General features: G+C 38.0%; 2 protein-coding genes across 8 annotated transcripts in view; both read left to right on the top strand.

The window, feature by feature from the left end:
- The window catches only part of LOC115850052 (protein FAM236D-like), a 150229-nt gene extending 145192 nt beyond the window's left edge, over positions 1-5037 (top strand). The window contains 1 exon segment of the mRNA XM_060292028.1: positions 4878-5037. Coding sequence (XP_060148011.1) covers positions 4878-5037 — 160 coding nt within the window.
- Positions 5019-22389, top strand: part of PHKA1 (phosphorylase kinase regulatory subunit alpha 1) — a 131140-nt gene continuing 113769 nt past the window's right edge. For all 7 annotated transcript variants that reach the window (XM_060292559.1, XM_060292560.1, XM_060292562.1 and 4 more), the window contains exons 1-4: positions 5019-5490; positions 6227-6385; positions 12719-12766; positions 14807-14975. In XM_060292559.1, the coding sequence (XP_060148542.1) occupies positions 5413-5490; positions 6227-6385; positions 12719-12766; positions 14807-14975 (454 nt within the window). In that variant the 5' untranslated portion in view covers positions 5019-5412. The remainder of the gene's footprint in view (positions 5491-6226; positions 6386-12718; positions 12767-14806; positions 14976-22389) is intronic.

Below are 22389 nucleotides of genomic sequence, written 5' to 3' on the forward strand. Positions count from 1 at the left end.
CAAGTAGAGGAATAAACTATATGACTTTTTCAATACATGCAAGAAAAGCATCCAATAAAATTCAACATTTATTCATAATAATATTAATGATAAAGTTCTAGGAAACCAAGGAGAGAAAGAAATTATTTTAAAGTGATAAATGGTAACTTCCAGAAACCTACTGCAGACATATTTAATAGTGAAACATTAGAATCAGTCTGTTAAAGTCTGGAACAAGAAATGATAACCACTATACCCACTACAAGAGTTACAAAGATTTGAAAGGTAAAGACACAACTGTTACTATTTGCAAATGATATGACTGTCTATTTAGAAAATCCAAAACCATCACCTTTAAGCCAGTACATCTAGTGAGCTAACATAGAGACTGGATATAAGATAAACATACAAAATCATTTTCCTATACATGATAATAACCAATTAACGTATAACAGGGGAAAATGTTAATAGCAACAAAAACTAAAAAGTACCAAAAAATAAGCTTAATAAAAAGTACAACTCTTTCATGGAAAAAACTATAAAGTTTACTGAAAGAAATAAGAGAAGGTCTGAATAAATAAATAGACATTGTAGATAGGAAAGCTAAATATTCTCAATATATCTATTCTCCTCAAATGAATCCATAAATTCAGTGCAATCACAATAAAAATTGGGATTTTCCTTAGAACCTGACCAGATAATTCTAAAGTTCTTATGGAAGATTAAAGCTCAAGAATAGCCAAGGCAGTTCAACAATGGTGAAGGAATAGAAAAATAGATTAATGGAACAGACTAGTGATCCAGAAACAGACCCATGGGTACTTGACGTAGCATTTCAAATCAATGGGAAAAGAATATTCATGAAGTGGTGTTAATGCAATTAGCACTAACATTTAGGAAAACATTGTTAAATTTCTATCTAAACCCATTAATAAAAATAAATTATAGAGGAATTAAGAGCATTATGGATAAAAAGCAAAACAATAAAATTAATACAAAAAATAATGTGTTGATGATCTTGAGGGCAGGAAGGCTTTATCAATTTCTTAGGGCTGCCATAACAAATTACCACAAACTGGGTGGTTTAAAACAACAGAAATTTATTCTCTCACAATCTGGAAGCCAGAAGTCCAATATCAAGGTGTCAGCAAGGTTAGTTCCTTCTGGAGGCTCTGAGGGAGAAGCTAGTCCATGTTTTTCTCCTGGCTTCTTGTGGCTGTGGGCAATCCTTGGCGTTCCTTGGTTTGTAAATGCATCACTTCCATCTCTGCCTCTGTCTTCACATGGCTTTCTCCTCCCTATGTGTCTCCTTTTCTTAGAAGGACACGTATCACTGGATTTAGGGCTCAGTAGGAAAATCCAGCATGATCTCATCTCCAGATCCTTAATTACATCTGCACAGGCCCTGTTCCCAAATAAGGTCTCATTCACAAGTTCTGGGTAAACATATCTTTTGTTGGGCCAACATGCAACCTACTACATAGGCCTTCTAAAATAAGACAAAAAGGAAGACTCATAAATTTGACTTCATTAAAAACTATATGAATGAAAAGACACCATAAATAATGTTAATAGAAAACCACTTATGGGAAAACGTTCATTATCTCTTTTGGATTTCTTTTTTTTTTTTAAGTTAAATTACAGATTATGTAGTTTTTTAAAAAATCCTATAAATCAATAAGGAAAACAGTCCAATAGAGAAATGACTAAGTATATAAAGTTGTTACCCAGAAGAAATAAAATAAAATAAACAAATATTACATAAATTAAATAAGATAAACATAAAAAGATGCTCAATGACATTAGTATTCAGATAAATTAGGCTTAAGGTAAGATACCATTTTTGTACCCATCAGATTGCTCAAAATTAAGGTTTAATAATATCATGTATTGGTAAGGATGGGGAAAATGGAGACTTTCATATACTACTGGTTGGTGCAGATAATTTAAATGTGTTTTTGGATATATCAAAAATTTAAATGCGTATTTCCAAAACACCTGTTTGCATTCACAAGCAGACATACATGTATGTTCACTGAAGTATTTTCAAGAGTTCTAACCTGGAAACAAAGTGAATGTTCATCAACAGAGGAATGCCTACATAAACCACAGTATATGAAGTAGATCTCTATGTAATAACATGACTAGATCTTCATGACATAATTTTGGATGAATAAGGCACTCTGCACAACAGTAGGTACAGCATAATATTGTTTGCATTAAAAGAATACGCAGAAAACAACAATATTTTATATGTATTGCTGTGTGTGTGTGTGTGTGTGTGTGTGTGTGTGTGTGTAAATTCATAGGGAAAAATCTGGAAGGATACAAACCAATCCTGTAACAGTGGTTACCTTTGGGGAGGGAGATAAAGGAGACTGTGATTATGGGTGACAGACATGGGGAACTTTAACCTTATCTATAATATTTAAATTATTTTCATAAAGAATGTGTTTATATATTACTTATACAATTTTTAAAAAATTTAAAGAGAGTGAATGGGAAACAACAGAAAGGAGACAGTGTGTGAACTCTTTTTTCAAGAAATGTAATAATAAAAGATTTATTATTAATAGTGAGAGAATAGCTAAGCAAACTGGAACATCTCCTAGAAGGAAGATTAATGTAGACATTAACATAAAATGCAAAACCATGGAAAACATTTATAAAATGTGAAGTTTAAAAAATTTTGGATTTTTGAAAATTAGTATGATTAAAACTTCCAGGTAATATAAGGGAGCAACAATAAAATATTCCCAGGAACTTGGAAATAAAATGTTATTCAAGAGTTAAACTATAAAATTAATGTATGGTGAATCAAATGGAAAAATCACCTTCAAGAAATATAATGGCTTCCAGACAAGCAAGATTTGACTATAATTTGGGTGGATAGTTTTGACATATCTAAAGCAAGAATGTGTCAGTGAACCATGGAAGCGTAGAAAAAGGAGACAGTGAAGTCCACATAGAGCAGACTTGTTAGTTACTTAATCTTAGGGCGCCTTAGCTTCTCCATCTCTAAAGCGTGGTTAATCATAGTATTTACTTCATAGGGTTATCGTATAAAACAAAATAGCACTTGGTAAGGATGGAGGCTTACACTTTATTAAAGGAAGGGAATGTGGTGGTCAGGCCACTATACTCCAATATAAAATAAACTGTTACTGTTCTATTTCTCATCAACAACCAGCATCCTGGTTTTCACACATCAGTCTCTCATGAGTTAATCAGTATGAGTCAGCCTCCTGAGACTGACCAGTTCAGGGACACTGAGGAGATCAAGTTTCTGAGATGGAAAGGTCCAGCCTGGACTGAGGTTGAAAGCACCAAGGTAATGCCATCCAACAAGGCATCTTGGTAGCCAGCCAGTTAACCTTCCTTGGTGACACACTACCTTTGGCTTTTCTAATCTATTCATACTTCTGAATAACTTGCCAGGGAAGGTGGTCTATGCAGAAGGAATAAAAAGACTAGAAAAAATAAGCTAAAATATTAACAAGTGGTTGTTTGTGAGAAGGAATTATGGGTGATTTGCTCTACTTTTCTATACTTTCCAAGTTTTCTTTAGTGAGCATATATTACTTTAATATTTTAAAAACATCTTTAAAGGATGATGAGGTGAAGAAAAAGAGAAGGCAGTAGCTTCAAGGGGCCAAGGGTAGAGTTAGGATCAGAGTAGGAGCAGGCAAGCACTCTTTCTTCCAAAATGAAGTAGCTTTCCCTGGAAAGACTTTTTCTCCCCATGTGTACCTGGGCCTTTAAGTAGCTTGTTATTTGCCAGTCATGGCATTTGCATAACCAGTGAATGCGATGGAAACCATTTGCTTGAGAATTCTAAATGTATCTCTGTATCTAACTATATCGCTGGCTGGCCGTTGAACCCAAAAGTCCCAGATCTGAGTTCTTGAGCATTCCCTCCCTCTTTCTTCATCATCATTACCAAATATTTGCTAGTCACCTCCTAGGTGCCTGACTTTATGCTAATTTAGGCGGGGGTGAGTGTGGGTTGGAACGGAGGGAGCTTACGAGGAGAGACTATACTCCAATATAAAATAAAAATTAAATTGAAAAAAAGATAAACGAAAATGCAAAATCACTGTGGCCTAGGTGAGGTGGCTAGGGAAGGCTTAGAATCACAGATTTTCCGAGTTGGACCTGAAAGGTCAATCGGTCTAGTTCTCTTACCCCGCGATTCAGAGAGCAGGTGGTACTCAAACCTTGACTTGAAAGACGTGCAGGGTTTGGATCGACTGAGATCAAGATGTGGGGGTTGGGGCAGTAAACAAAGGGAGCAAAGGCCCTGGGGCCAGGACACCTAGCGGGGTGTGGTCCGATTACCCTGCGGCCAGTGATCAGCTTTACCTACAGGTTTCCTTTCTAGCTTCCCTTTCTGCCTTTATTTTCAGCTGAGTCTTTGTTGCCTCAGTCTTGTGACCTACGTACGCACGAGGGAGCCTTCCAAAGCCGTTATACAATCTCCTCCAGCTCCTCTCCGGCCAAGGCTGCCCTGAGCACCGCTCCCTCCCAGCCCAGTTCCCGCTTGGGGCACTCGCTTCCTCAAAGCACACCACTGCCCTCCTTCCCAAGCGCGCCGATTCGCCACTTTCTGAGGAATAAAGTATTTACCTTAGGGAGTTGTTTCTTGTTTGGTTTGGATCGGAGTAAGGAGTTGAATCTGAGCTTTGAGTCAAAAGGATAAAATACAATAAAGACCCGGAAATTCCAATTCTTTAGACCTTGAATGCAAACGATCGTTCTTTCCTTTTAGGTTTGAAGTTACCATAAGTTCCTAAAACTAGTCCGGCAGAAGAAACAGCCTCCCTAACATCCTGTGTCCACAGCAAGTGTGGACAACTGAAATAGTCATTTGAGGTGTTTCGAAAATAACCCCCTGATAGCACATTGCCTACGGTGACACATTCTCGTCCCCGGGGCGGGCTGGGTCGCCGGGGGCGGGGCGAGTCCCCAGGCGCCGAGCGCAGCTGCTGGGACACCGGGCGTCAGCCCCGCCTCCGGCTTGCGTCTCGTGGTAGGTGGAGGCGGCCCCGCGGCCTGTGACCTGCAGCTGCCCGCGGCCACGCTGGAGGCTGCGGGCCGCGGTTGTCTTCAGTCTCTGGGAGTGGAGCAGAGGATGCAGGAGGCACCCGCGGAGACCCGACGGGCTTAAGAGAGACGGCGAGCGGCGCCAGAGGCACTCCAGCTGGGCTCTAGAGCGCGGGAGGCTCGGGCGCGCGCGGGGCTGTGGTGGCCGCGGAGGCCGCCTTGGCCGGGACAGCCGGCCCCAGGCCCGAGCGGTGGTAGGACTGTGCCCGGGCCTGGTACTCGGGCTTCCCACAGCGAGGGTGGGGCTGCGTTGGAGCCTCCTTTCTTGGAAAATCGTGGGCCCCTGTGGTACTGCGGCCGTCTCTCTGAGGGGATTGGAAACGGAGCGCGATGAGGAGCCGGAGTAACTCGGGGGTCCGGCTTGACGGCTATGCTAGGCTGGTGCATCAGACCATACTGTGCCATCAGGTAAGTGATGGGGTGTCGCTTGTGATCACCGAGGATGCGCAGTGTGATAACCTGGACGGAGACCCTGGGTGAACCTGTGTGTGTGTGTGAGGGGGGTGTATTGCAGGTTCTCCCACCCCCTAGCTGGGGAGGCCGTAAAGGACCCTGAAGAAAGGTGTTGGGCCAGGAACAGAACCAGAGTCAGGCACCATTAGCCACGAGTCCTGAGTCAGAGCTTCTGAGTCCCCCCTCCCAACCCTCCGCGTCCCCCAAACCACTGCTGGGTTCCTGGGGCTGGAGTTGTAAGATGTGTCGAAGCTTGTTTATCGACACCGCCCCCGGCCCCCTCCGCAGGCTTGGGAGTCGTTTCCTTCCCCTCCTCTGAAGGAAAAAGAGGTAGAACTTTTAGCCATCTTAAGACTAGACTGTTGTGAAGATCTGAAGTACCGTGTATATACTCTTCATTATAGTTTTTCTAATCTTTTAATGCTGATTTTTCGTTGGTAGTTCATTCTTTCTAAAACACCTCCTTTCTTTTAAGAATTCCCACATTTCAGACTTGTAAGGCTTCAGCCAGCTCTTTCCCTTTATTCAAGATAGCATTTGCTTGCACTTGGTCAGAAGAGGAGATTTTAAAACTCAGGAGTGGGGACATAGAAGAAAGACCAAAGTCCCTCAGTACCCATTTGATAGATTCTGTTTCCTCATATTAACACCCTATGGTTACCTGCCTGTCCCCTTTTTCTTGTCCTTACAGAATCCAGTGACTGGCTTGCTTCCAGCCAGCTATGATCAGAAAGATGCCTGGGTCCGGGATAATGTGTACAGCATCTTGGCTGTGTGGGGTTTGGGGCTGGCCTATCGGAAGAATGCAGACCGGGATGAGGATAAGGCAAAGGCCTATGAACTGGAGCAGGTACTCAATAAAAATACAAAGAGCTCCGGAACTGGGAGGAGGAGGAAGGAAATGTAGTCCACAGGAGCTAAGACAGATGTTTTGCCTCTCACTCTTTCTTCACCTTGCTGAAATTGCATTCCATAAAGCTTTCCTGTATTGTACGGAGTTTTTTTTTTTTTTGCAGTGGAAACATGAAACTTGCTGATTCAGGGGGAGAGGACACAGTCTGTTCTGTTACAGTGGAAAATCCTATCCTCAGATCTTTGCTAAAATTTGTAATCCTTTTTCCAAGTAAATGTATTTTGTAGTCTCCAGCATATTTATTCTAATTGAGAAGAATTTTCGGCGGCAGGTATCTACTATTTTACTTCTTTTTTGAAAATGATAGGTGGTATTTATATGAGGGTAACTGATATAAATTAGCAGACTTTCCCAACTAGACACAAGTAAAAGACATTATTTGTTGATTTTTATACCTAGGCCACTGTTTCAGAGTCTGTTGTGTGTCCTCCCCCTGCCCCATACCCACCCTCACCCCTTGGGGCAAAATAAGGTCAGAGTCAACAGATGCCTTTAAGCCAACTTTTAAGGCCCTCCCCTCAGTAAAGAAGTATCCTCTATAGAACTGTTTAGACACAGGATGTACGTCCTCTTGAATGACCAAGAAATTAATATTCTGGGCTACATGAGACTCTTAATGTTAAGGTACTCTGCCGTCAGTTGTAAGGTGTATGTGAATTCTTTTACATTAGTGGAAAAGATTCTCTCCACACCAGCCATTTTCTCAAGTGGTCTCCCTCAGCTTAGGCAATCTGAGCTCCAGTCTTCATCTATAAATCAGAATATTGAGATTTGGTTATTTTTAAGGGCACCAACATATTGTGGGGTTATAGTCCTTGGCAGCAGGAAAGTTTCACTGTGTTGTCCTCTGCAACAGCAGGTGTTTCTTATTCCCTCAAGCCATAATTAAGAGGTACTTAGGTCCACCAGAAAAAAATTGTTGGAGTGTTTGCTCTAGCCCAGGAAGTACAGATCATAACCATTGTGACATACATAACCATTGTGAGAATTTGGAAAATATAGAGGAGTGTTAAAAAAAATCACTGTAATCTTACTCCCCTCCCTTATCCTATGTCCTACTCTAATGTTTTGCTATTTTGATCTCAGTATTTTGTTTGTCTTGTTTTGGTAGAAATTGATATTGGTGGAACAATACCCAAGATTTTATACCCAGTATGATTTGACAAATTTCTTTTTCAACACTGTTAGAAGAAATCTGTGTCTCCTTGTTGATCAGTCATTCTGCAGAGTTGACATTTTTCCTTATGTGGCCCAGGAAGAAAGAATGTAACAGAGGAAGAGGGGAAAAATGAACAGAAAATTGTTCATTCTAAAATTCTAATGTTTCATTAAATAATTTTTCACACAGCACAAAAATATTTTCCATACCACCTCAGTAATAACCTTGGGATGTCTCAAAAACATTATGGCAATAGGAAACATCTTCAAAAACACACACATTTCTCTGGGAATTCTAAAATTTCTACCAACTTTCATTATAAATTAAAACAGATTGTATTATTAAGTCTCATTAATTTTCTTCTCAAATTTGACTTAGTTAATTCAGACTAGGGATCAGAGAACCACCTCTGTAAAGGCCAGATTGTAAATACTTTTGGCATTGTGGGTCATGTGTGATCTCTACGCAACTACTCAGGTCTTCTGCTACTATGTAAAAGCAGCCAGAGATGATACATAAATGAATGAGTGCGGTTATGTTCCAGTAAGTTCTTTTTTTTTTTTTAATCAGTAAGTTCTATTTACAAAAACACACCGTGAGCTAGATTTGTCCCCACTCTACATGAATGATTCTAAACTCTGGCTGTGCGTTGGAATGATTTGAGAAGCTTTTAACAATTACCCTTACTGGACCTCACCCTAGAACGATTTAGATAAATCTCTGTAAGTGGAGCCCCAGGAGCATCAATATTAAAAAAAAAACTGCTCTAGTAATTCTAAAGTGCAGCCAGAGATAATCACTGATCTATGGCTAATAAGTGAGCATAGGTGAAATCAAATAGAATAAATTCATAGATTAAATTCCTACCTACTGTGAGCCTTCCATTACTGTGTAGATTTTCCCAAACCATTGACTGTTAATCATTTCTACCCTTCCTTCCAACTCTCAACTAGATTTCTCTCTGAGAAATAATGTCAGAGAACTAAAGAGAATTCTGGATGAAGAGGGGACAAGGGTTTAAGTGACTGTTCTATCCTAGGTTGAGAATAAAAGTATGCACGTACATGTTTTTACAAATGCCCTTTCTCTTAGTCACACAGATAAAAACTCACACCCATAAAAATAAATAGACACACAAATAGAGATAGCTCTTTGGCTGCCCCCAGTTCCACTTCTTCCTCAGTTTTGTTCTCCTTGTGTAGTCTCTCATTTTTTCTCGTGTCTTTAACTACTACCTTTATGAGAATGACTTCCAAAGCTTCATCTTTAACTCTGACCTCACTTCAGTTTCAAACCCAGATTTTTATTTGTCTTCTGATCAGTTGCACCTGAATATCTTGTGGCTCCTCAAAATCAGCAGGTCTGAAACCCCACCTTCCCTACTAAAAACAAACAAAATAGACTACTAAACAACAGCAACTCACCAAATGTCCCTTTTTTTCTTACTGGTGTCCTCATTCTACTAGTCACCTGGGCAACATTACTTAGAACATTTCCCATAGTGTGTTCCATGGAATACTAGATTAACTAAGTTTGGAGCTATGTTAAACAGCAGGTTTCTTACTCTGTAATTTCTCAGAGCTTTTGATGTACTGATGTGCATTTTGAATCTAAGATGGGGGTGGATTTTACAGCCTTCCCAGAATTTCCTGGACTAGTGTTTTATAAAACAGTGTTTGAAAAGTGCTGCCCTTTTGGTGATTTTTGACTTGTCCCTTTTGCCTTTTGATACATGCAGACCAAAGTCTGTTAGTTCTTATAATTTTTTTCGAATCCATCCCCTCCTTTCTATTCCCTTCTGCCTCAACCCTAGTCTAAACCCTGATCACTTAGTGAAAGGGTTTAGACTTTAAGTTAAAACACTTAAATTATGTATTTTCATTCTCAGCAATCTTTTTGTAGTTCTCATTTCCCTACAAGTAAAATCCAAATGTTCTGGATTGGCAGACAAGGCTCTTTAGGGTTTGGTCCTAGGCTGCTTTTTCAATATCATATCATGCTGTTCCCCTGCATTCTACCCCCAGTTCCAACCAGGTTGGTGTCTTCATTACTTCTCTAACAGTACCTTGATAAAAATACCTGACATTTGTGTAAAGACTTTTCATTGTACTTTATACTTTCCCATAATTACTAGTATTTTATTCCTATAACACCCTATGAATTAGGTATTATTTTCCCCAATTTACAGGTGAAGGGATTGACAGAAGGAGATGAAGTTGGAATTTGGTGGTGTCATGAATACTACCTGGGTCTTATGACTTCAGATTCAGTCTTTTTGAATACTTCCTCCTCCATGGAAGCCATAGACATTCCCACCTCCAAATCATTTTATGAGCTGTTTCTTCCACCTGTGAAGCCTGCCATCAATCCCACTTTTTCTGTGGTTCCTGACCTCATAGACCTCTCAGTTTCACAGTGATCACTTCTTTCTCAGGACTGCTTTCTTGGAACTTCTAGATTACTTATGGTCTATGCCATTCAACATGTTCAGTTTTTCATTTAGCAAATTTTGTGTAATTGTTATGTGCCAAGCCCTACAATAGGTATAAAAAATAAAATGGGACAAAATGTTTATATTTAAACCTCAACTTTTAATTTTTTTAAATTTTAAGCTTACAGAAAAGTTTTAGGAATAGTAAAATGAACATATTTGCATGTACTCTTTATCTAGATTCACTAGTTGTTAACATTTTGTCATATTTGCATCCTCTCTATAAACATGTTCCCCCCCCAGGCACACAGGTTTTTTGGTAAGCCATTTGAGAGTTACTTGCAGGCATGGAATATATATTTTTAAAAACACAATCTGCTTATTTAGTCCATTGGCTTAAAGGTCTATTTCTGAATCTGGTCTCTGCCCCTTTTTCTTAAGGAGTTCATAGGGTGATAGGGGAGACAGATATATATAAACATAGTTACAGTGCATTAAGACAGATACTGTAGGTACCGTATTTAGGAGATAAGTACAAAGTTTTGTGGGAACACACAGGCAGGAGAGTCTAATTTCCCTTGAACAAGACAAGGAAGGGTTCATAGAGGAGTTGGGTTTTAAAGGATAACCAGGAATTGTTAGGTAGACTGTATTTGTAGTTTAGTGGGGTTTTTTTCATTCTTTCTTTCCTTTTTTTGTAGTTTAGTGTTTTTAAAAAACATATCTGTTCTGTCTCCCTTTTCTTTATGTTTTACAAAGCCTAGTAGAGTGCTTTGCATATGTTAGACGCTCATATGTATCTGATTGTAAATATATCTGGAGAGAGAGACAGGTATTAATACTTACATGGCTATTGTTGTGTATAAATAGTTATATATCCTTATATGGTCAGTTCACAAACACATAGATCCGTATACTCAAAAAAAAAGATAGATTACAGGAGGATATCACTTGGTGTGGTTAGAAGCCCTGGTGTATGTATAAACATGTATAATTAATGCCAACTAGTGCACCTGAATCAGGAAATGGGCAGTTTGGGGGAATACAAACTACAGATACTTCCCTTCATTCTTACCTCTCCGTGCTTCCTATTCATTTTATCCTGACTTGGAATTTGGAACTTGAGGACAGAAATGGCTGACAGTGGCCATTCCAAGAGGACAAAAGTGGATGGCAATCAGGACTCCTCCACTGCATCTATAATCTCCCAGGTTTGCTGTTTAAAGAAAATGTAGATGGTAGTAGTAGGGCTGGGTGGTGATGAGAGTTGAAAGGATGGGATAGAAATCTGTGAGTATGTGGTGACATGTAGAAGAGAATTCAGAATTGAATAAAGTCACCCCATAGAGTAAGAAGGCTGTGTTTAATGCTGTCTGTAACAGTATATTAAAGGATGGTCTCTTTCATTAGGATCAGAGTAATGATAGAGATTTTCTTGTAGGGGTTGCAGTAAGTTTCATTACTTTATAACAAATGCTTCATGCTTTAAAAGGTGACAAGATCATGCACTGCCTGTTTGTTCTGTCGAGAGCACTCTCACTCCCTCTTTATTTCTTCCCTTGATCTGTAAGGGGAGGAGACCATCTGTAGACAGAAATTACTTAAAGAAAGGAAGTCTCCCAAGGAAACACTTTATTTTTCCCTCAGTAAAAGATTTCATAAAGCATTAGAACATAATTTAATAGGTACTTATCCTTGTCCTGCCTACTGCTTGTAGTCCCATTTGAATATTTTGAAGGAATAACAGAATGGTGCAGCTCCCAAGTAGATTAGTTTTCAGAGGTGTCCTGAAGCCACCTCTGAGGCAACATTCCCTGGAGTAACCTGGCTGTATTTCTTCTGGACTGTGAAACAGAAAGCTTAGAGAAATGGAGAAGCTGTTTGGTGCTATATTCTTCCAAAACATATTGCCTACCCATCCCAGTGTTGACGGGCTCTTCTAGTGTCATGTAGTATAACAAGTATACTGTTACTATACTATATTATAATTAAATATACTTATTATATTATTACTGTATGCATTATACTAACTAATATAGTACATTGTTATAACTGATAATCAAAATTTTGGAGTGTTATGATTAGAAAACTACTTAGAAATTGTCAAGTCCTAGTAAGGGAAATAGTGATGACTTGAGACTTAAGTTTGTGGCATTTTTTTTCAGGGAAAGAGGGTTGAGTTGCACTAACAATTCCCCTTTACAGTTATTCTGAATTGAAGTTCATTTATTCTTTAGGGAAAATGTCCAGATAAATATTTCTGTGGACTCTTGAAGATAAGTCTTGGCTACTTCAGAAAAAAATAAAAGTGATGATGCTGGCTTTTCTAGGACATAGGATATATTTTAAATATTCTCATAGCTTTATGATTTTTGAGCTGACTTGCCCATTTTTTTCCAGGTGGAATGTCCTCTAATAGGATAGTTGACTTAGTTTTACATAAGCCTGTTGGAGCTTGGATTTTTTTTTTTTAACTTGAAGGAGTCACCAGCTGCAGCTTTTAGTTCCACTTTTAGCTACAGTCTTCTCTTCTGTGTACCTATAAAGTAAATGCCATGTAAATAGGAACCCAGTATAAGGTTACTTGTTCTCAAAAGATCATGTACCAACTGCAGTTGCTGAGTAAGTGTTCCTGCATCTAGTGATGTTTATAACAGCTTGTTTCCATTTATTTCTGCAGAGTGTAGTGAAGCTGATGAGGGGACTGCTGCACTGCATGATCAGACAGGTATGGCATTGTTAACATCACCCTCTCCAATAAAACCACATTGTAATATATATATATATATATATATATATATATATATATGGCTTATATGTTTTTCAGTTTCACAAATAGTACATACTAATTTTAGAAAATCTGTAGAATTGAGGAGGGAAAGGTCAACCATGATCTCACCACCCAGTTACCACTGAAGTATTACCTTCCAGTCTTTTCCCCCTCTACAAATGATTTTTTTATATACTTCATCATTACTGTACATGCAATTATGTATATTGAGTAAAGGATGATACAGGTCTATAAGTTCTCCTCTGAAGCCCTTGGGACCAGATAAATTTTATAATTCAGAATTTTTCAGATTTTAAAAGGTAGCGCAGTGCACATACCATATATTATGTTATGCCCTCAGCAAGTCCAGACATCACCCTATCATCAAAAACATTAATCTCTCTATAGGAAAACATGCATTTTTACAATAAGTGGAATAAATAAAAGCTACAAATAGCCCCAAGTCAGTTTGAATCAGGTATTGCCACCAAATGAATTTTGGTACAAAACTTAGGGAGAAAAACCTTTTGGAAGTGTTTTAGATTTTAGGGTTGGAGATAAGGGGCCAAGGACTTATATCTTCTAGCATTAATATTCATTTTCCTGATCTTGAGTGAAGTTGAGCATCCTTTCATGTGTGGGTTGAAAATTTGTATTTCCTCTTCTATTAATTGCCTGTTAGGTCCTTTGCCTCTTTTTCTCTTGGGCTGTCTCTTTCTTGCTTATTTGAGGAGTTACTGTCCATGATGGATATTAATCCTTTGTCACATGTACTACAAATATTTTTTAGCTGTCTCTGGTTTATCTTTTGGGTTTGTTTATGATATTTTTTCCACTCAAACGTGTTTTACTAAAAGAAAAAGTATTTTACTTTTATCCTAGGAGATCTTTACACATGTTGTGCACTTTGACTCAGAATTGATTTTTGAGCCCAAGATTACATTTTATTAGAAGGAGAAATTGAGGCCCAGATTAATAAAATGACCATCCTGAGGCACACAACAAGTCTAAAGTAAAAAGAAATCAACTCTAGACTTCTGAACTTGATCAGTGATCTCTAGTCCGGTAGGAACTATCTCACAGCCATCATTTTTTTTTCCTTCTTTGCTACTTTTTAATTTTTTTGTATTTTAGATATTTGCATTTTCCACCTTACCAAATAGGTTTAAAGTCACTAATTTCTTGAACCATATTTAAAGGTATGATAGTTACTATCATATAGCAGATGCACACATGATCAAATTGAAGTTTCAGGAAATAAGTCTTTCATTTGTCCCTTGCACAGTGTTTCATTTCTGACCTTGGTTTCAGCTTTCTTTCACATCTTTTCTTTGTCATTCCATGGGTCTCTCCCTAACTCCTTTCATTACTCCTTCAAAATATATCCTCTTCCCTCAAAATTCCTACCTCTGTTTCAGGAACAAATGTATCTTTTTTTTTTTTTTTTTTGTGGTACGCGGGCCTCTCACTGTTGTGGCCTCTCCCGTTGTGGAGCACAGGCTCCAGACGCGCAGGTTAAGCGGCCATGGCTCACGGGCCCAGCCGCTCCACGGCATGTGGGATCTTCCCGGATCGGGGCACAAACCTGTGTCCCCTGCATCGGCAGGCGGACTCTCAACCACTGCGCCACCAGGGAAGCCCAAATGTATCTTTTTTAACAACTCAGTTATCTCTTACTAAGCTGTTGTCACCTCTCCACACCTCAGTTTTTATCTACAAAGTGGGAAAACAACCATCTGAAGAGTGAAAGAGAGGTAATGAATAGGAAATAGCTGGTTTTGATGGATATTATTTTCTAATTAAATTGCTTAAATTGAAAAACAGCAAGAGCAGACTTTCCTAATTGTATAAGTGTAGGGAAAAAGAGGTAAATGCATTTTAAATACTCACAATTGCCTGAAGACCAAATGGAATGATATGTATCAGATTACTACCAAAGTATGGCATATGGGTTGATTTTTCTGCATAGCCTTCTTTTACTGTTTTTGTTTTCTTCAGGTGGATAAAGTAGAATCCTTCAAGTATAGTCAGAGTACCAAGGATAGCCTCCATGCCAAGTACAACACCAAAACCTGTGCCACTGTAGTGGGTGATGATCAGTGGGGACACCTGCAGCTGGATGCTACCTCTCTGTACCTGCTCTTCCTAGCGCAAATGACTGCCTCAGGTCAGTACAAGGACAGAAGTACTGGGAACGACTGCAGTGTGGAGCACTTGTCCTGGCACACGTGGCTTCTCCAAAGGTGTTGGCCAGCAAACAACATAGCTGTTTACATTACTTAAAGATACACATTGGAAACATAATATTTTGCAAATTTTATACAGAGAAACAACTCGCTAAGGTAGTTAGTGTTCTTTTACGTTGAGAAACAAGTCTGGAGTACTAAGTAATATATATTTTTAATTGAGAACTGAGAAATCTGGGGTAGATTTTCTTTAGACAGGTATTTTTATCTTTTATTAATCCTCAGATGCTATAACATGGGAAAGAAGGACTATTGCTTATTCCCATACTGTGCACTGACAAGCCTATAGTTAGTGTCAACATCACCTGCTTTGTACTGCTCTTTATGAGTATATTATAAACAAGGCATCTGTTTACAGGCATCTAAATTATATTAAGGGAATTAACTTAGGAATCAGAATTCAGTGTTTTTTATTATTGAATAACACACCCTTTTCAGATGGTTTTGTTAATTGCTTTAGATGTTTTACCTGAAAAGGAAATTATGAGAACCAGCGTAATTCCCTTTTATTTCTCCTAAATTGGGGAGGACTATGAATCTGATTACATTCAGTTTATAAATTAAACAGGACTTTGCCAGATCTTCCTGAATAGATACCTATACTTCTCACAATACCACATTTTTGACATTTCAATTTCTTTATCTTTCTATCTAATTACAGAGCTCCTTGGTACTAAAGGCATTCAGGGTCAGAATACTCTTCTCCTTTTCTTGCAGAAATAAATACTTGGTGATAAAGCCTCCCTTTTTTTCTTTCCTCTAGAACAACGCACATCTCAGAGGCTGAATAACCTTTTCTTAAAATTATAATGTCTATTCACATACTTCTTTCTTTTGGAGGGGAGATTCCTCCCTGAATAAATATATTTTTTAGGTTTTATTTGTTTAAATAGAATGGCAACTATAACTCCGTTTCTAATATTCTTCTAATACCAACTCTAGAGTGCTTTTCTACAAAGCAGTGTGTAAATATCCCTTGTGGTTTTTCATTTTGAGCCCAGAAGGGAAGCCGAAATATACTAAGGAGGCTTATAAGAGACATATTCATTCAACAAAAGTTTGTTGATTCCTGACTTAACATTTGATTTTCAACCCCATGAGCTGACTTTGATAGGTACTTGGAATAGGGTTGATATTTGATCAGGCCTTTGAGGAATAAGTTAGAATAAGTAGAAATTCACAAGTCAGAAAAGGGAAGGGAATAGCGTGACTATAGCACAGAAGTTTGAAAGATACTGGCCACCAAGGTAAGGCTAGGTGTCTTCTATGGTTAGAGTGCAAGATATTCAATAGGTCTGGAAAAATGGCAAAAGATGGAGCTGGAAAGTTGGGACTAACTGTTTAAGGGCTTGTGTACCATGCTAAGTAGTTTGGAGTTTAGTCTATAGTCAGTAGAGAGCCACTCAAGATAAATAATCAAGAAAGTTTCAAATGATTCACTCCAATAGCAGGAGGATAGATTGGATGGGGGAGTTAAAAGTTTAGTAAAATACTTTAGGCAAGAAATGATGCAGAACTTATGTAAGGCGGTTGCCTTGAGGATGAAAAGGATAGCTGTGAGAGATAATTGAGAGGTAGAATGTGAAAGATCTTCACGGAAAATTTAGCAATTCTCTGAACATTTTTGAATTCTTAAAAATTTCAACCTTGGTTAACAGAGGCTTAGACAGAAGCTGATTGCCACTTACAGGATAGTGGCAGAGAAGCTCCACAGACCCTCTCCCCAGCAAAATAGCCATAAATGGTGAAATTTAATTTTATAAAACCGACCATTTAAAGTCACTGGAAATTGTCCTAAGGGCACACAGCAAGTGGAAAAACATTTATTCAAGGAAATCTAAATCTTAACAGTGAGAGAGTATGGCATTTGGGCCACAACTATTCCCTCCCCTGCCCCAAGGTCACCATGACAGAAGCACTACTTGAAGTGGTTGTAGCCAGGAGTACAAGGCTCCCTCTCCCCTCAGCTCCCAGTCTAGGGCTATGATATCTCCCTGAGAGAGGTAGGTTGCCAGCATTTCTCACCATCCCCAGCTCTGTGTTGCAGAAGTTCTAGTCTAGCCAAGAATAATTAAGAGGTTTGGAACTCCCTTCCTACCCCCCAGTCCCACTCATGGAGTGGAAGCTTAATCCCAGGCAGAGCAGGCCAAGAATAATAGGCCTGGCCCACCTTTCTAGTAGCATGGATGATGGGGCTGGCCATAAGAACAGAAAGCTCCATAGCTTCTCCCAAGAGAACTGACTTTATCTGGAACAGAGTGTGGGAAAGTTCAAGCCTAAGGGCACTCAAAAACAATTGAAGATTTTGGTTCTAAGAAATTGAGAGGAGGCTGATAACTCAATAATAAGAGCAGCAAGCTAACCCATAGACTAGCTAGAAGTCTTAACAGAGAACCAAGGAAAGAGAGAGCTAAAAACAGCCCTCCTAGGGTTAGAACAAATTTCAAAGACTGGCATCAAAGACCACCTGAAGTGGGGCCTGAATTTAATTGAATGAGATTGTGGAGCAATTTATGCCTTGGGGCATTGTACAATATAATAGAACAATCAGCTGGCAATTAGTGGAGATTAACATCTGGGAAAGATACCAACAGAGGCAGATATTTAATGGATCACAAAAAGATACAGTCGCTAAAGCTAAAACCACTGTCTTCCTGGGGTGACAGTGTACATGTCCAAAGCAGCACCCTCTGAAGAACAACTTCAGAGGCTGCATACTATGGGGAAAATAAATTTCACCAAAATAATCCAAGTCACTAAACAAATAAATAGGTAAACAAAAAACAAGTCCCGTAGGGGAGGGTATCAATATCTATAGATTACTACAACATATTATCTATAATATCCAGTTTTCAGCAAAAATTTATGAGACGTGCAAAGAAACACGAAAGCCTGAGCCAACACAAGAAAAAAAGCAGGTAACAGAAGCTGCCTTTGAGAGGAAGCATATGTTGAACTTAGGAAACAAAGACTTCAAAGCAGTTACTATAAAAGTGTCCAGAAAGCTAAAGGACACCATGCTTAAAGAAGTAAAGGAATATATGATGATTGTATTTCGTCAAATAGAGAATATCACTAAAGAGATAAAAATGAAGCAAATGGAAAGTTGAAAATGAAAGATTCACTAGGGAGACTCATAGATTTGAGCTGGCAGAGGAGAAGATCAGCATACTTGAAGATAGATCAACAGAGATTATGCAGTCTGAAGAATAAGAAAAAATAATAAAGAAAAATGAATAAAACCCCAGAGAAATGTAGGACACCAACTTGTGTAATAAGAGTACCAGAGGAGAGTAAGGACCAGAAAATATTTTTAAAGAAATAATGGCTAAAAACATCCCAAATTTGATGAAAAATATTAATCTACATATCTAAGAAGCTCAAAGATCTCCAGGTAGGATAAACAGAGATTCATACCCAGAAACATCATAGAAAAAATGTTAAAAGCCAAAAACAAACATCTTGAAAGCACTATGAGCAAAATTACTTGTTATGTATAAGGGAATCCAAATAAGATTATCAACTGTCTTCTCATCAGAAAAAAAGTGGAGCCCAGAAGGCAGTGGAATGATATATTCAAAGGGCTGAGAAAAGGACCTGTCAACCAAGAATCTTATATCCAGCAAAACTCTCTCTCAAAAACAAATTGAGATGAAGACATTCCCAGATAAACAAACAGTGAGAGAATTTGTTGCTAATAGACCTACCTTACAAGAAATACTAAAAGAAGTTCTTTATACTAAAATCAGAGGACTGCAGACAGTAATTGGAATACACACACACAAAGAGATCACTGGTAAAAATAATTATAAAATATGATATAATTGCATATTTCTTCTTTCTTAACTGACCTAAAAATCAATTATATAAAACAATATACTTGTATTGTTGGACTTACAGCATATAAAAATGTAAATTGATAATATCAGAACTAAGGACGTGGGTGGGAGCAAAGCTATATTGAATTAAGGAAATGATACCAAATGGTAACTCAAATCCACAGGAACAAATGAGAGAATCAGAAATGTTAAATTAGAAAGACATCCTGTGTTCATGGATCAGAAGACTTACTGTTAAGATAGCAACATTTCCCAAACTGATCTATAGATTCATTGCAATTTCTGTGAAAATCCCAGCTGTCTTCTTTGCAGAAATTGACAAGCTGTTCCTAAAATGTATATGAAAATCCAAAGGACCCAGAATGGCCCAAACAACTTAGAAAAAGAACAAAGTTGGAGGACTCACACTTTCTGATTTCAAAACTTAACTTGCAAATACTGTGATGCTGGCATAAGGATAAACATATAGAATAACAGAATAGAATTGAGAGTCAAGAAATAAACCATCACATTATGGATAGTTGATTTTTGACAAGGGTGCCAAGATAATTCAATGGGGAAAGAATGGTCTTGTCAACAAATTATGCTGGGAAAACCAGATATCCACATGCAAAAGAATGAAATCAGACTTTTTCCTCCAACATAGACAAAAACTAACTCAAAATGAATCATAGTCTTTAATGTAAGAAGGAAAACTGTAAAAAGATCTCAATCCTCTGAGTCTTCTATAACAGAATACTGCAGAATGGGTGGCTTAAACAGCAGAAATTTATTTTGTCAAAGTTCTGGAGGGTAGAAGTCCAAGATCAAGGTGTCAGCAGGGCTGGTTTCAGATGAACCCTCTCGCCTGTCTTCATATGGCCTTTTCTCTGTGTGTGTGCATTCCTGATGTCTCTTGTAATAAGGATACCATTCCCTATTGTATAAGGACCCCACCCTTATGACCTCATTTAAAATGAATTGCCTCTTTAAAGGCCTTATCTCCAAATACAGTCACATTGGGGGTTAGGGCTTCAACATGTGAATTTGGGGGGAACAAATTCGAGTTTATAACAAACACTTAGAGGAACATATAGGAGTAAACCTTCCTGACGTTGGGTTAGACAAGGCCCTATTAGATATGACACCAAAAGCATAAGCAACTAAAGAAAAAATAAATTGGAATTTATCAACTTAAGATAAACTTCTGTTTTTCAACTTTTGTGCTTCAAAGGGCCCCTGTAAGAAAGTAAAAAAAAAAACAGCCCACAATATGATAGAAAATATTTGTAAATCATATATCTGATAAGAAATTTGTATCTAGAGTATATAAAGAACTCTCACAACTCAATAATAAAAAGATAACCTAATTTGAAATGGGCCAAGAATATGAATTGACATTTCTCCAAAGATATTCACGTGGCCATTAAGTACATGAAAAAATGCTAAACATCATAAGTCACTAGGGAAATGCAGATGCAAACCATAATGAGATACCATGTCACACCCTCTGGGATGGCTATAATCAAAAAAACAGAAAATAACAAGTGTTTCTGAGGATATGGAGAAATTGGAAGCTTCATACACTGCTGATGGGAATGTAAAATAGTACAGCCACTTTGTAAAACAGTCTGGCAGTTCTTACAAGGTTAAACAGAGTTACCATATGATCTAGCAGTTTCACTCTTAGGTATATACTCAAGAGAAATGAAAACATGTTCACTCAAAAGCTTGTGCACATACATGAATGTTCATAGCAGCATTGTTTATAATAGCCAAAAAAATGGAAGCAACCTAAATGTCCCTCAACTAACTACTCATTGGATAAATAAAATGTGATATATCTGTACAATGGAATATTTTTTAGCAATAAAAAGAAATGAAGTACTGATATGTGCTACAACATGGATGAACCTTGAAAACATGCTAAGTGAAAGAACCCAGACATAATATGTCACATATTGTATGATTGCATTTATATGAATATCTATTAAGGCAAATCTATAGAGACATACAGAAGATTAGTAATTGCTCGGCAAGAGGTGGGGTAGGGGAACGATGGGACAAGTGTTGAAGGGAAATGGGGAGTGATGCTACAGATACAGGGTTTCTTTGGGGAGTGATGAAAATGTTCTAAAATTGACTGTGGTGATGGTTGCAGAACTCTGCATACCCTAAAAACCATTGAATTATGTACTTGAAATGGGTGAATTGCATGGTATGTGAGTTATATCTCAATATTGTTTTTAAAAATAAGGGAGAGAAAGGCTAAATTTTAGGTGAGTGCAAGTCAGTGTGTGGAGTAGAACACTGAGTCAGCCTCATTTCTCGAGCCCTACATATTTTAGTATGCTTTATACAGCACTGCCATCTTTAGCCTTACCCAAGCCTACTTCATTTAACCTGTGTGTCTCACCTCCGCATCCTCTGTTCTACAAGCAACACCTTGGCTCCATAGAAGGGACAGGAACCACAGGTCCTACATGTATGGCTTTGCTTCAAGAGACAGGTCCCTCTCCTGTGGTTGACAGGGTTGTTTAAGATCATTCAATAAGTAATTATTGAACATCTACTATTCAATATTGTTTAATACCACTCACATTAGTATGTGAGATACTTTTAGGGGCTATGTGAGATACTTTTGGGGACTTACAAATGTAAATAAAATTCCTTCAAATTCAGGTAAAGATTTATCTATGGTACAAGTAAAAAATAAGTTCATAAGAGTAAGAAAAATAAAATTCTGTGAAGCACCAAAGAGGGGAATCAATGAGAGCATCATAAGAGGAGATAGCATTTGAGCTTGGCCTTGAAAGAACAGTTAGGATTTCAAGATGTGGAGAAAGCCATGTAAACAGAATATCATGAGCAAAGGGACAAATGGTAGACATATGGCATTTATATGGTATAGTGACTAGTTAGCTGTGACACAAGCCTAAGAGATGGACAAAACCAGTTTCACATCTACTGCCTTCTCTCAATCTCTGTTCAAGCACCTTGGCACACAAAGGTGACAAGATAAAGCTATGAAGCTGATATCCAATATTACTACCTCTCTTTTCTTTTTTCCTCTCTATCCAAGAAATTAAGGTAGGTCATTACTGCTACAAGAAAGACCCTTTGCTGCTGATGCTGCCCTGTGCTGTGGTTGCTGTTTTGACAGAGGCACGGATCAGGAGGAGTTTGCAATCTGATGATCTGAATCATATAGTCCTTTTTAATTTTAAAGTTAGAGTTCTGTGATTTAACATATTTGTCAATAGATCAAAGATTTAAATGCAAAAAAAGAAACGGAAAGTACTAGAAACATTCATGGGATAAAGCTTTTTAATAAAAGCTTCTGAGAAGAAAAATATACTGTAAACAAAATCAAAGTTCAAACAAACTAGGAAAAATAGTTGTAACATATGATGGGCAAAATTCTAATTTCCTTAATATTTATTAATATATTAATAACAGAAGGACCAGCAATTCAATAGAAATTGGTGAAGGACATGAAAAAACAAACAGTTCATAG

This window comes from Globicephala melas, chromosome X, assembly GCF_963455315.2.
Source record: "Globicephala melas chromosome X, mGloMel1.2, whole genome shotgun sequence".
Taxonomy (NCBI): domain Eukaryota; kingdom Metazoa; phylum Chordata; class Mammalia; order Artiodactyla; family Delphinidae; genus Globicephala; species Globicephala melas.